At 36.3% G+C, this 16,000-nt stretch overlaps 1 protein-coding gene across 4 annotated transcripts in view; it reads right to left on the bottom strand.

Moving 5' to 3' along the window:
* Positions 1-363: 363 nt before the first annotated feature.
* The window catches only part of DCUN1D4 (defective in cullin neddylation 1 domain containing 4), a 38,227-nt gene continuing 22,590 nt past the window's right edge, over positions 364-16,000 (bottom strand). For all 4 annotated transcript variants that reach the window (XM_054291721.1, XM_054291729.1, XM_054291744.1 and 1 more), the window contains 7 exons: positions 11,265-11,359; positions 8,896-8,966; positions 7,263-7,354; positions 6,260-6,368; positions 1,823-1,927; positions 1,275-1,377; positions 364-1,164 (listed from right to left, as the gene is read on the bottom strand). In XM_054291721.1, the coding sequence (XP_054147696.1) occupies positions 1,109-1,164; positions 1,275-1,377; positions 1,823-1,927; positions 6,260-6,368; positions 7,263-7,354; positions 8,896-8,966; positions 11,265-11,359 (631 nt within the window). In that variant the 3' untranslated portion in view covers positions 364-1,108. The remainder of the gene's footprint in view (positions 1,165-1,274; positions 1,378-1,822; positions 1,928-6,259; positions 6,369-7,262; positions 7,355-8,895; positions 8,967-11,264; positions 11,360-16,000) is intronic.

The following is a 16,000-nucleotide window of genomic DNA, read 5'->3' as shown; positions in this document are numbered from 1 at the left end:
AATGCTGGTGTCTTACATGCCCATTGCCTGCAATGGACATTCTGCCAGGAAACTTTAATGCCCAACAGGAAAGAAAAAGCAATACTTTGACTATTCAACATCCTATTTTTTCCAATATCATATTTTAAGTACTTAGAAACACAAAGCTGGAGGCCCTTGGAAAGACTAGTGTTACAAACAAAATAATCCCCAAAACCTTTATCGTGTCTGTGCTAGGGGTGAGCATACTTCATTCCCCAAACCACTTACTTCAGCTAGCACTTTCAATGTCATTGGGTGACTAGATCACAACACAGACCAAACACTCTTGGTACACCAAAAATTAAAAGGAGTATGCCAAAGGCAATTTACAAAAGTCTAAAACCCATTTTTAAAAGGTACTTTAATTTGTTCTTTTGTACCTGTAACAACTACTGCAGTTTTAACATTAAAAAGTCAGTACTTTTTTCTTCAAATGGAAATCATCTGTGGCATGTACAGCTATTACAGTGTTTAAATATTTATATGTATATATATTTTTTTAAGACACCAATATTTCATTCCTATAAAGCATAAAGTCAGGTTTGGCAAATTCTGGTGAAGGAAATCACAGCATGTCTTCTCTTCTCAGAAACTGGCATCTCAAATAGTAACATTGAAACCGTAAATAGTTCTTCACATAACTATGTCCAGAAAGACTGAAATGCTACATTTGAGACCAAAAGAAAAACAAAATAACTAAAGTTTCAACAGACATGTAAGTGATGATTAGAAATATGCCACAAAATTATTTTTACAATACATTTCTGCAGAAATAATTCCTAGGTGAAGCCTTTTTTTATACACATATACAAAATTTAGACAGCAATATACACATAATCACAGTGAAGACTCTGGCAAGTTCACCAATTTGTAGTGTAAATACAAAATGCAAAGCAGCCTTCAAAGAGAACAATGCTAAACAGCAAGCATAGCTAGCTTGTTAAATAGCAAACATCAAAAGTTCCTTGCCAAAGGGATGCAGTGCAAGAAAAGCAGCATGCACTTTGATACAAATAGCAGTTTATGGCTAATGGTTGACATAACTGTGGGAACAGTGACTCTTGAGTGGCTGTGCATAGTTAAACTCCTATGTCATCTGTTTTCCTTTATACCACTCCACAAACTCATCCAACAACACTGGCCCTGTGGAGAGATCAAAGAACTGTATTTTACAAAATTTTGTAAAACAACAATGATTGATTAAGCTCAGAGAAATAAATTATTTTAGAAAATCAACAAATGGTAGTACTTACAGGCTCCATCTTCATCATAGTTACTGAGGTCAAGGTTAATTGTTCTGCTGAATTCAAGAACGTTACACCATTGGTCCTTATTGATAACTTTGTATTTTGATTGCTGCTTGAGGCAAGAAACAGAAATTACTGAAATGTATTTTCAACTGTCTCAAACTCAAGATTTTCATATTGAAAATTTCAACTTTTTGGTGCCTTATTGTTTTAATTTGTATGCCATCAAAAATAAAAAGGATTAAACCAGCAAGTATTCAAACTAGTGTTGAATCATGCTTCTGATTAAGTCATCTTTTAGAGGGCAAACATACTGCAATAAAGTTCAAAAGCAAATAAATAACATTCTATAGTTTGTTCTGCATTACACAAATCTTAACAGCATAGGATTTTAGGAAAAAGAAAGAAAGGAAAGATAACCAGCTGTATGTGCTGCTTTGGTGGTTACAATTTCCTAAATCAGAACACAGCATTCTTAGCTGTTCATTCTACCTCGAGTTAAAAGTATCAAAGACAGATTAAAAGCCTCCACAATTCTGTTTCCAATTCCATACCTCTAGAAACTGATGAAACACTGGAAAAAGGGACCATGCTTTTCCTAAAAGAAGGCCCAACATACACTTGGCAGTATTGATATCTAGGCTGCGCTGGTCCTTTTCCTGCACGAAAACGTCAAAAAGGAAAACAGAGCATGAATTCCAGATTTTTCACTTCCCTCACAGCTCACCCATGGACAAAATAAATTACCAAATAAATAATACACAACAGTATCTAACAGTGTTTTTTTAATAATATACAACTTGCCAGTAAAATTTCCTTCCTTATAGGTAATGGTTTGTTATATGGAGATGTTGCTTTTTATAGATGTACCCAATAAAAACATCACCGTTATGGCAGATGAGGCATGAGGTTATTTCTGACTGCAGACCTCCCTAGCCAGCAATGGCCACCACATCCCCAGCCAGGCTGGCACTTACCCCTGCACAGCCACACCTCTCAGAACAGCAGTGCTGTCCCACTTCCCACCCTATCATTACAACTATGTGAGCTGTCAATAGACACTCAGTACTAATTGACACCTCCTTCCCTACCCACGAGTGAGCCAAGGGAGGATCTTTGTTCTGTTATTCTAACTGATTAGATGGAATTCAGATTAAATTATCAAATGAGCACACAGAACATAGTACATTAGCACATTGAGACTCCCCTCTGGACTGTCCAGTTTTAGTTCAATGTAACAACAACCTATTTAAGCTTAAGGGCTGTTTTTTTTGTTTCTGCTAAGAGCAGCAACATATGTACCCAGCAGGTTTGTTAATCAGTGGTAAATATTTAGTAACATAACATCTGCGCATCTCAAAGTAACATGTATGTTTATGATTCCATTTTGTTAAGTAGTTTATTCACCTACATTTGTTACCACAAAATTAAACCACTTTTGCTGAGAGATGAAACACAACCTCCCACACTTTTATGCCTTGGTTTTAACACTGAGCTACAAATTCACAGGTTAATGAAATCACAAAAAATATATTTCCATATTAGCTAACATATACTTGTTTTGTGTATCTACTCATGACAGCAGAGTGCAAAGGCTAAATTAAGAAGCATCACAGAATCATGGAATGGGTAAGAGACTACAGTGGCTCATCAGGTCCAGCTCCCCTGCTCAAGCAGGGTCACCCTAGAGCACACAGCACAGAACTGCACCCAAGTGGTTCTTGACTATCTCCTGAGAGGGAGACTCCACAGCCTCTCTGGGCAGTCTGTTTCAGTGTGTGGTCACCTGCACAGCAAAAAAGTTCTCCCCCATATTCAGATGGAACTTCCTGTGCATCACTTTCTGCTCACAGCCTCTTGTCCTATTGCTTGGCAGCACTGAGAAAAGCCTGGATCCATTCTCGGACACCCTCCCTGCAGATACTGATAGACACTGCTAAGTTCCTATCCTTTAACCAACCTCATTGCCCTCCACTGGACCTGCTCCAGGAGCTCCATTCCTCTCCTGCCCTGAGGAGCCCAGAGCTGGGCACAGCACTCCTGATGTGGCCTCACCAGGGCTGAGTAGAGGGGCAGGATCACCTCCCTCAGCCTGCTGGCACTGTCCTTCCTAATGCCTCCCAGAAAACCACTGGCTTTCCTGGCCACCAGAACACACTGCTGACTCATGGACAGCTTGCTGTCCACCAGGACATATCCCACACAGGGATATCTGGATGTAGGGACTGTCTAACAGATCATTGCAAGACAGCTAGCTGCCCACCACAAGGGGAATTGTGCCCTACATTTCACCTGCAAAAATGCACTCGTATGTATTACAGAACATGCATCTTTATTAAAAAAAAAAAACAAGCTCAAATCATAACCGAATTGTTCTATCACACAGGAAGGAACTGACAGAGCAAGATCCCAGTTCTCAGTCAACAACTGAATGCCCTAGTTACAAGGTTATGTTCATTTCAACTAAATGTTCCTCAGTTCTAAAATTGTATAGACAGAATTTAATGCAGATTTGTTTTAAAGTAAAGTGGGGAGACCAGCAATTCTGAAAACATGAGAAACTGTTTTGCATTCTGGGCACTAAATCCAAGAGGGATTTAGGGGAAAAAAAAGTAAATTCCATGAGGAACAACGCTTTTCAATTAGCAATAAAGAAGAAAAAGATACCTGCAAAGGCATTTTTGTACTAGTATGATATAAATCTTTCACTTATTTCCAACCTCAAAAAGTTCTAAAACCTAATCCCCTTTCCAAAGCCCATCTACACTTCTGTCACAAACACCTTCAAAGCAGAAACAATACTGCTATCAGAATATATTTTATTTTGCCTGCAGTTCATACTCTGAATTCTTCCCACACACTCAAGTATTAATGAAATCAGGCTCTATTGCCTTTACTTTGGCCACACTGGTTTTTCATGCCTTATATTGTTACATTTCTACGTTCTCTCTCAGAGACAACTGATCAGAACAAATTGTTCAGATAAGCACTTTCTACCCACCTCCAACTGCCTAATGGCACATTTGCCATGACAGATGATGCAATTGCATTCTTAGCTTACATTCTAAACACATCCCTTGGATACAGTTAAAGGAATTTATTTAAAAACTTTATTTTATCTGAGTATTTGTTTTACACTAATGATAGACACTCTTCCTGAGATTTTTTTCCCCTAATATTTCACATTAAAGATCAATTTAAGCTATGCAATAGATGCATCTGTATGTTCTAAAACTTGGCAATAACAAGGGCAAACATGGATTGAGGAATGTTATTTGTGCTTAATATCAACATATGGTGTTATAAATTATTTCCCCAAATCTATGCTGACTTAAATCACACATGCCACATGAAACCTCGATGACACATCTTTATTCACAAACTAACTTCAAATGCCAAATCAACAGACTCTTTAAAAACCTTTCCTCTAATAACTTAGGAAGTTTAGACAAGTGGCTTTTTGCCATAGAGTACTCCCTTGAAAGAATTATCCTTAGGACAGAAATTATACAATCAGCTTTTTTCTATCAATCGCTTCAGTGACCCTGAAAAAAGTTATGCCCAATTTAATCTGCCATCTATAAATATACCTGCCTTTGTTCTTTTCTATTCTTACTGGATGCCATTCTCCTATAGACTTTCCCCAAGTCTGTAGTATGGGAAGTTCAATAATCATATTAGCCAAATATTCCCCAGTTGACTTCAAGTTCTATAATCTGCAGGGGCTTTTTGTCACAAATGAAGTCACAGCACCTGTGTCTCAATGTTTAAATTTTTTGAGACCACTGTTTAAAAGTCATACCAGTTTGGTACCGTACCTCTTGAAAAGAACACACACACTATTCACCTTTTAAGTATCTGCACTTCTGACAGGCCATCAGCTGGCACAGGTTTGCTCTCTATCCCAAATATTTCATCAGTATCTTGAACTTCTTAGGCAATGCTTTTGCATTTCACATTCAGCAAAAACGAGCAGAATAAAGCTTCATACAGCAAAGGAGGAACTAAGAGGTTGATGTAGCTTTTCTTTTCCTCACACACTAACTAATCCCATGCATTTTTTTCTACTCAACTGCAATTTTCCTTGTTTAAAAGTGAACTACCACAAATCAGAATGCTGAGATGCAGAAAGCACTGAGGTACCAAAAATCTGAGTTGCTAATGAGATACTATCAGAACTGCTATCAGTCAAACTTCTCCTCATTTTTCTCATTTTCTCATGCTACTTTTTTCGGTGCAAGTTTTCTCAGTATTTTTAGTTTTCTTGCACTGAAATCTGAGGTTCAGTTTTACCTCTTTATGTTAAGTCTTCTGTACACTCCATCACATTAGCAAAAGGGATGTCCACATTCTATTTCAAAATGTTATTTCAGAAAATAAAGTTCTCTTATTACTCCTTCCAAGTATGAACAGTCTTATGCATATTGGTTCCATTACAGGCAAAATTGCATCAAAGCATGTTTTATAGCAGGAAGACTAATATCAGTGTATTCTTTAATGAATACTGAAAACATCATTAAAGCCATTCCAAAAATCTTCTGAATCAGTATTTATATCATAGCCAGCTTTTATCATGTTATCCATTTTTACCAGCTATTGAAATATGTGAAGTGTCTTCCTGTTTTATATATGTTTATGCTCACAAAATTCAGAGTAAGAAAAACCACAGTAAATTATAGTGTCAGGGGAACTCAGTGATAAAGCTCCAATATATAACAGAACAGGGCCTACATCATTTCCCTGAAGTCATAAAATACGTTGAGGTAGAGATGTAATTACTACATGCCACTAAACCACTAAGCATTACACATTCCATGTACTTTTCTTTTCCAGTTTTGACATTTTGCATATACTGTTTCAGAACACAAATTGCTCCATTTGTTCAAAGCCATCTTGAGTGGTACCTTCAGAGAAACAAACTTAGAAGTACACAGTCTTTCAATTATTATTTATGACAGTAAAGTTTTTAATTTCAAATGCACAGTACTTACCCGTGCAAAGTCAAAGGCGTATCTATAAATAAGTTTAAAATTGGTAGGCTCATTTAATAAAGATCTCAAGTAATCCAGAGAATTTCTCAATTTTTCTGTAGTATCACACCTACAAAACAAGCACCAAGTGAGTTTAGAGTCTGCATTCTTACTGAAATGTCTGATGTTCTAGGAAAGAATCTCTAACAAGTATGCCCGTTAACCTGTTCAAAACACATCACTCTGTACAGACACAAGTTTTTGAGTATGTCTGCATAAAATGCCTTATTATACCCATAGTGGAAAACAAATTTAGATGAAGTAGCAAAGTCTTACACTGGGACTGACTGGCTTTGTAAAAAATGCACTCTCCAACAGATAAAGCTAAGAGCTTGTCCATGCATGGCAAACAAGCATCAAATCAAAGCAGTGAAAAAATACTTCTAAAGTCTTGCTGAAACTATAGAACTTCCTACACAGTTTTAGTAATTCTCTTCTGGAAGGTAAGTCAAAACAGTTCATTCTTTCTCCAACTCTCTGTGAAACATGATTATTCAATTTTATTTATGTTAATTTTGCCATAAAATTAGGCTCTTAACCGGAGAAAGCAACTTTTCGAGCAATGCAGAGTTACAGAAAGGGTTGGTATTATTTAGTGTTTTACATCACTCTAACAACATACCAATATCTAAAAGATACATGCAATCCAGCAACAAAGATTGTTGGTGTCCTTGAGGACAGAAAGAGTGTCAAACCTCATAACATTTCTCTTTTATTGAGACTGCAGATCTTTTAACCCAAATATATTTAAATGTGCTACATCAGGGTTCAAGTTGTCTCCAAGTGACCATATTATCATAAATCAGGCCAAAAATTTGTGACTTCTACTCCATGGCAGAGTTCTTTGCTTTAGGTGTTGAGTGAAAACACTAAAATGTGTTTTTTCTGAAAAGCTGTGTTTACTATAACAAATATAGTAACTATAGAGAACTAAGTAACTATAGAGAATTTTCAAGGCACTTACTGTAGTGATGTCATTCCTTTTAACCATTCTTGTAATGTAAAGTAGCCCATGTTTTGTGCATCCAACTTCCATGCTAGTACAAGCATAACTACCTGTTTTAAAGAGAAAAAAATGGAGACTGAGAATTTAACAAAAAGACCCATGTGTTTTATAAATAACCACTGTTTAGTAGGATACCAATGCTTTTACTTGCGTAAGTGGAAAGTTCAGAACTTTGCTACAATATTTTAGAAGTTTAAAAAACCCTGTAAGTGACAAACCTTACACAATCCAAATGAAGAGAATAGTACAAATACATGGAGTGAACATCTACCCAAGTTATCAGTCATCTCATAAGCAATACGGTGGGGAGAAGATGAGTTGGTGCGAAAGCTGCAGAAAAGATTTCCCAAACTAACTACAAAATTTCAGTATCAGTTTGACAAGCTATACCTGACATTTGTTAAACCTTCATCTCAATGAGCATCATCTGCAATCCATGGAATCAACTATTTGAAAGCTAATAATGATCCCACAATTCAAGCAGATAAGTAAATCTAGATGAACTAACAGTAATACACATCAAAACACAGGCTAATACATAATACCTCAGTTCTGCCCAAAAGAAAAGAGTCTTTTTCACATCTCACACAGAAGACCAAAGCAAAAAAGAATTTAGATAAAGCAATACCATAAGATTATTATTATTTAATTTATCAACTTAAGAAACCACCTTTGACAAATATGTGAAAGAAAAACTTGCAGGATAACTGACCCTACCAACCTGGAAAAAAAAAAATAATCAAGTTATTTAAATTTGCAACTCAGCCATTAACTGGCTACGGTTAGGGCAACCCTATACAGCTTATAATGCAAAAGCAGAATATCCACTCATACGTCCAAATGTCTACCTAAATCACAACATTTATTATTATCCTAAACTCTGAAATTAGCAAATTACATCTGATTTTCCAGTACATCTTTCAAAGCCAAAATTCTCATTTACTTATATGAAGCTCCATGAATTCTGCAAAAGACAGCGCTTACAAAATGCATTTAAAGAACAAAAATTAGGCACTAGGAAAAAGCCTGTAAAATGCTCAATTTTTTTTTTTAGATTTTATTTATTTATATATATATATATAACTATACACACCTTCCATACAGAATAAGTACCTGTAAATGTATTTATATTCCTTATTTGTTTTTTTGAAACAGTGTAATGGTAGTGCCACTACTGCCCATAATATTTGAGATCTCTTTCTGTCCTAGAAAACCCAAAGGAAACACTATTTGTTTGTTAGCTGATATATTAAATCTTGAATGTTATCTCATTGTTTCAGAGAAGACAATCATCAGCAATTTTTTTTTTTAAGATCTCTCTTTTTATGAAGAGCCCGAAGGTTGGTGGTCTTAAAGTGAAAGAAGGGGTGGCAGTGAAGACAAATTGAGGTTTTACAGGTTGACAGTCTGGGGTTTAACATAATGGCAAGTTGTTCCCAAATGTGTTTCAAAACCTCCATGGTTTATATTTCTTGATTTTTTTTTAAACTCTCAAGATTTTTTTAATTCTTGGTGGAAACACAAAAACTGTAAGACTAGCTCATGTACACCACAGCAGATGAGGCAATTTTAAAATGGATTCTGAACTTACATTTTCTGGTTCAACTCCAATGTCTTCGCAAAATTTCTCCATACCTTCTGGCCCTACAATGTCATCTGTGCCTGCAAACAAAATATATTTTACTTATCTCTAAAAATTAAAATGGCCTGTCCTTTACAGCACAAAAGAAGTGCAATCACATAGTGCAACCTAACTTTCATACAGTTTGTTTGTTTTGGCACTAAATAAATATTTCCACACTTACTATCAGACTTGGATACACTTAAATCTTTATCTCACCTTTGAAAACAGAGAAACCGTAAAACAACTTTTCATCCCTGCCAATCTTTCAACTCGTTTACTGAGATAATCTTGGAAGTGTAAATTAGTAAAATTTTTTCCATAATGCACTTAAGACTAACAGAACACCCAGATAATATTACCAAATTAAATGAGAGGACGATGGTTAGTGAAACTCATGCCCTGGCTGGAATCTCTACTTTATCATAAGCTCAAATCACATACAAACATGATGTACAGCTATACAGCATACAAGGCATTATCACTCCCAGAACCTCATTCCACACTGTCTCATATATTATCTTTATATAATATTATCCTGCTTATTTATCATATTGCTACACGATGGTCACACATCATCTGTCTGACAGTAAATGCAGTAGGTAGGAAATAATGAATTACAGTTATTTATTTGCCTACTTAAAAGGAAAAAAAAGATTCAAAACACAAATGCTATTAAAATGCACCACTAATAAAACATGGTCTTAAATCAAGATATTTACAACTTCTATAATACTCTGAAAAAATTATACAGACATTAAGAATTGTACTGTGCAATTCTACACTTTAAGTATTTGAACTATTTTGTTAGAATTATTTGACTCATATTTAAAAGGGCTCATTTGGAAAAAAATACATGCTGAAATGCCTACTTTCCCCCAATATAAAGAGCACATGTGCAAGAAAAACAGGATTTATAAAGGGAAGATCAATCTGTATTTTATTATTAGGTGATCTATTCTAGAAATAACAAGGTTTAATTATGTCTTTTCCCATCTTCTCATAACAGCCTCTCAGCTCTCAGAGTGTACACAACAGCCTTTAAAAAGACTCATTCTGCTATGCAAAAACACACCAAGGGAGGGAAGAAACCCAAATGCAGTGTCAACTGTCTGCATACATAAAGAAGACTTATGAAGCAAGAACACAAGAGATTATTCCTTGAAAATTCAATTTTTAGAATGTTACTCAATACTGTAAACAGAATCGTACTCTCCACTTTTCTGTGTTTTATCTTGGTGTGTGCATCCAGTGGAAACCCCAAAGTTCTTTCACAAACAGCCTTCCTTTCATCCTTTTTTTCCATGAAAGTCTTGACAAAAATGAGTCATGCCTGTTGCTAGAGTAAAAAAATAAATCAAGCTGGTCAGAAAGGCAGATAATCTAACAGGTTAGATTTGGCTTGAATTTGTCTGAATCTCCTCTCACAGACTGCCACAGACAAGTGAGATCTCAAAGTGTTTAATTTCATTTATATAATTTTATTAGGAGAAAAAATGTTTTATTACATGAAATTAAGTCACTCTTCATTATGTTTAAAAAGCAGACAAAACAGAACAAGTTAGACATGTTATTCAAGACATCGCCAGAAAACTGTAAGATGACACAAAATATCTATTTAATTTCTTTTTGGTCTTTACAGTCATGAGATCATTTTCCCCCATACGTCAAATTCTTCCTTTCAGAAAACATTTGCAGGAAAACAAATACAACAACCAACTTCACTAATAAAGGATCATCTGTGACCACAGACCATAATTAACATTCCTAGAAGTAATGCCTGAAGAAAGTTCTCATACATAAGGGCAAGAATAAATAACACAGGCTACCTTCCCTATACCTTGTGATGCAAAACTATCTGATAAAACTAGTCCAGGGTATTTGAACTCATGCACTTCTTTGCTTGAAACCCTAAGCACCAGATTCAGCAGGAACAAAACTAGCATTACTACCTCCCTCACCCTTTGGGTTTTTTAATTAAAGACACACCACTTCTGAGGCTAATTCTGTACTACACAGCACTAACATGGCAGATGACAGAGAGGTAACAACATTTTCAACAGAAGTACAGCTTTAACTGTAGATTTGAATAGTAATGTATAATGTTCCAAAATATTCCAAATTACACACCTTCTGTATTCTTTTCATAGGATATAGACAAAGACAAAACTGAACCTTGAACTCTTCAACCTCAAATCCCAGAGGATAAAGGGAAGTTTCTCTAAGACTTTTACAAAACATATTTTATATTCCATCTTTTGAAAGCTCAGTTAATGCAATTTTAATATTCCAATATAAATTTAATTGTTATTGGTAGGAAATTTGCATTTCACACTTACCTGCATATTCATAGAACCATTCTAAGCATCTCTTACTTGAAAAGACTTCTTCTTCCTCTGCTTTTATTCTAGTAGAATCGTATTTTCTATACATACTTAGAAAAAAGAAAGAGAAACAAGTAATTAATTAATCAACATTTTTTAAAAGCGATCCTTTAGTCAACAGCCACTCTTAACAGAAACATTATTCCTTTCAGTTTACTCAACATCTGTCCTCATATCCAGTCATTTGGAACACTGCTTAAGAATCAATGACACTAAATACTTGGTTTGCTCACTCTGTCATATTTCCACTGATTAATAATCATTACCCATGTAATGACCTTCCCCTAAAATGAATATAGGTCAGTTCAAATTCAACCCCAAACTGTTCTGTAAAAGTTCACAGTAAGGCCTTGCCTTACACCACCAGTCACCACAGACAGCTGATGGGCTGCAATCCAGCTGTGGGTCTATGGCCAGAGTAATTCTATGTCACAGTCAACACAGGTCCTACCTCTAGGTGCACTTTGAATTATTAACTAAAGAAAACTGCAAACACTCTTTTTGCTGCCTCAAAAATATTCTACAAAGGGCATAAAGGTGAAAAGAGACAAGACCTACACTTATATTATTCTAAAGCCAGTAAGATGGTTACATGAAAGAATCACAGAAAAAAAAGGTTGAAAGTCCTCATAGACAATACCTCAAGGGATGTCATTCATCATGGACTACAGAACCATCTGAAAGGCTGGCCCCTTCCCCTAGAGACTACCAGCAGGGTAATGCTCTTCTCCTTCAACAAGAAGTGTAAGGAATTTTAACTACACTAAGGAAACAAATTTAGTATCTGAAACACCTAAAGCACAGAGAACATGACAGAATGTGAAGGGTCACTCCCTCAGTTAGACATTCTGAAACAGGCACAATATCATTTGTGCCTGCTAGAGGAAAGAGACTCAGCAGTCCAAGTAGTTATCCACTGCTGCATTCGCATTCTCTGATCCATTTCCACCACTCTTCAGAGCATGCGCTCAAAGGCTGAAAAGAGCAACAAATAAATGGTTTAGTCTAGAGGAGCTAGCCAAGAACAGCTCTGTAAGTGTTCCAAGCATGCAGAGTTTCCTCTTACAATGTCAAATCCTGATGGGGGAAGACAATGAAGCGGCTAACAGGTTCAAGGAGAATTTTGAAACCATTTGAATAATGAAATTAATTTGGAGCTGACTTCATCACTGTTTCGTCCTTCTAGAAAGACATGTATAAGACACCTAGATTTAGGATCTTAGAAGACACTGATCTCACTATCCTCCAACTAGCTCAGCTATCAGCTGTGAGGAAGTATAGCTAGAATTTAACAGCACACAGATCATTCTGACAGGAATTCAAAGAAATATTTCATGTTTACTGTCATAGTTCCCTAAAAGCAGCTAACCTTTAGAAAAGTAATACTAGTCAGAACAAAATGATAAATTGCTAATTGGAAGAAAAATACAAATGAGGCTCTTAAGAAATTTCTTATGAAAAATTGACACTGTACTGAAACACACCGATCTACAACAAACTGGAACACTGCATAGAAATGTCAGCCATATGTGTTCCAAACACATTCATATACTCACAATTTTAGGTTTGGGTTTTTTTCATTTTGAAAACACTCTTTTCCTATTTGAATTATCTACTTTGCATAAGCTTTACTGAAGCTGCAAAGGAAAAGGCTGACAGCATTGCTTAGTAAGAGCTAATCCAGAAGGTATAAGACTGAGTTGGAATAATTTTTTTTAAATAGGTCTGATAACATTTTTACACTTGCAAAATGAACTGTGATTATGAAAGACCTATCCAATAATTTTTAGAGTACTCTGAATTCAGAGCAATCAAGACAAAGAAAAGAGGCATTCTGCCACTTTGGCAAAAGTCTTAATTATTCAGTATCCCCTTTTTTGTCACAAACAAACGTGACAAACACCAAGTAGAATACAAGTTGGAAACTGTAGCAGGAGCTAGTCAACATCTTTATTCTATTCTCTTTATTCAAGAAGTCTGTAAAAGTACTGCTGGGATTGAAGACATGGCAAGCTAACAAGGTTCACAAAGAAAGTTATTTATCACAAGACTCAATGCTTTTTCTTACAAAGGGATGATAACCAATTGTCTTGCCCTGCTTGTTCATGTAAATCATCAATACATTAAGCTGTAAGTATGCAAACAGCGCATTTAAGAAGGAACTCTCAAGAAACAGACTTATTGACAAAGCTGTAAGTCATTCAGGTATTTTAGAAAAAAAGGTATCCTGCATCTACAAATGGCAGAGCTAGATACTGCAGCCTGAAACAAGACATCGGTGCCAGCAGTATGGAAACAGGAATGGTGAGCAAGAACAGAAAAAACCAGCCCTTTTTATACATTCTCTGCATCTGCACATAGCAGAAGAATTTCAGACAACTGATATGAGATTGAAAGTCACTTGTCTTAAGGGCTAAGGTCACAGTTCAGGAACTGCAGGAAACAGCAATAATAAATTAAGTCCATGTGCCCAACATACGGCCAAGTAACTCCAATGAAAATGGTCTTGCCTCAAACATATGATTGTTCAAAAAGCTCAATACCTGACCACTGGAGTTTGATTTTTGAGAAACCAGAACTGACTACAGATATTCCAGCTTGTGCCAGTTGACAAGTTCAGAAAATAAAGTCAAAAAGGATACAATCTTGAAATATTATCCCAATTTCTGCTATAAGCTAATTAGTCAGACATGCATTAACAGCGCAGATGGCCCTGTATCACGTTTATAATGAAAACAGACGATGCACGGCCAGAATTAGTGATCTTATGTATAAAGACAAACCCTTTTCTTTCCCTGCTTACTCCAAACATTAAATGAGTGTCTCCCTCCCAGCCTAGCCAAGCCAGCTATTCCTACTAGCAAGAGACTCCTAATCTCTGAAGTGCCTAGGGAAGCAAGATGAGTGGGGAGATGCAAACAAGTAAGTAGACAAGTACCTGAGATTACTCAGCCTAGGACAACTTGGTTCAATCTAGTGGCACAGAGTAAAGGTGTTCTTAAGGACTACATCCCCTGAATTATGATTAATATGGATTTGATTACCTCAAGAACCATATTTACAGAGGAGAAAAACACAAACTTCCAGACACATCTGGCATCCATTTTATATCTTGCAGTATTCCTCATCTCTGTGGAATTTCTCAGTATATACTGCAAGATGATGTGCCTTGTCTTTGTTCTAATGACAGTATCTCTTGCTATGCAGAAAAACACACTGCCAGAGTGCACAGGGTAGATATCTGAATACTTTGGGAGTACCAAACATCTAATGAACAGATCTCACAAACAGCAAGTTGTCAATGGCTCACAGCTTCATCAAGATGACCAGCACCAGTACTCTCAAACAGATGCACAACCATTATGCCAACCACGTTCTGCTTAGTAATTTGCTTCCATATTGATGGTCTGTAAAAGAAAACTGCCAGTCACAGGAAACTGCCAGCAAAGTGTCACTCACACACCAGATGTGAAACAACACACTGCTCACAAAAAAAAGAAAAAAAAAGGGGGGGGGGGGGCGGGAAGGGTGATAGCAGGCAAGGCACAGGGGAAAAGTAAAAACCTCAAAAAGATACCTTCCATACAGGAAGAGCAAATGAATACACCTGGCACTTTTGGTACTAGAATTTGCACACTGTCAAAGAATGTTGGCACCGAAACAGGACTGCTAAGGGCATTTTCTCCATCACCAGTTAGAAAGGTGCAAGCACAGTTTTGTATATATACCCATCACTACCACACAATACCAAACTCAGAACATTTGCCTTTAGAATTACCCTTCCATTTCTGACTCATGACATGAATATTCATCAGGAACAGGGAAAAAAAAAGAAAAGTATTACTTCCAGGCTAAGTATGTATTTACCTCTCAGATGGAACACACATGTAGATACAACAACTCAGAAAAATCTTTACTTGAAAAATAGCTTTCTATTTTTTAGTTAAGCATGATACTGTGTCAGCGACAGTGACAGCAATATACAAGTTATTTGTAACAAATATCCCTGTAAGGAGCATTTAGGGTTTTTTTTATTATTATCTATTTCTAACAGCCATTTCATCAGCTAGAGAGAGGAAAGAATGTAGGACAGGGCAGGGCAAAAGCAACATGAGATAACCTGTATGAATTTTGTAAAAGTGATTTCACTTAACCACATCAAAATGTAATAATTTTCTCAGAGATGCTTGCACCTCCATCATGACCTAATGGCTGACTCATAACATCCATGTTCAAACATATATATGAAATATTCATGTGAGGGAACTGTAATATACCAGCAAAAAAGGTAAGACAATGTAGTTTATAACTGGAAGTGCTATAGGCAAGCATCAACAACCACCAAAAAAAATTAAAACTGAGTGTCTAGGCACTTCACACTTTGTGGGAACTTTAAATATATGGTCCACATCTTTTCCACATTATTTTCTTCTCTTCCTAACTAATTTGGTGGGGAAACAAAAGCATGAAAATTGCATCCAACTATAATGGGGTGACTAGGCAAGTGACCGTAAAAGTTGATGGTTGCTGCCAGCAAAAAGAACAAGGTAAGGGCAATTCTCTTCAACTCACTGCAGTCCTCAAAGCTGGGTTATCTGCTGCTCTGAGCATGTTTCACCTGTACTGGAGTTGGTTAAAGCTCTAGCCACAGCCCCTATCAGTGCACCAACTCTGGGCTGTGTAGCTCCAGA

This window comes from Melozone crissalis, unplaced genomic scaffold, assembly GCF_028551555.1.
Source record: "Melozone crissalis strain CALT ecotype California unplaced genomic scaffold, PUWL_Pcris_2 ptg000006l_1, whole genome shotgun sequence".
NCBI lineage: Eukaryota > Metazoa > Chordata > Aves > Passeriformes > Passerellidae > Melozone > Melozone crissalis.
This window is presented reverse-complemented; position numbering and strand designations above follow the sequence as displayed.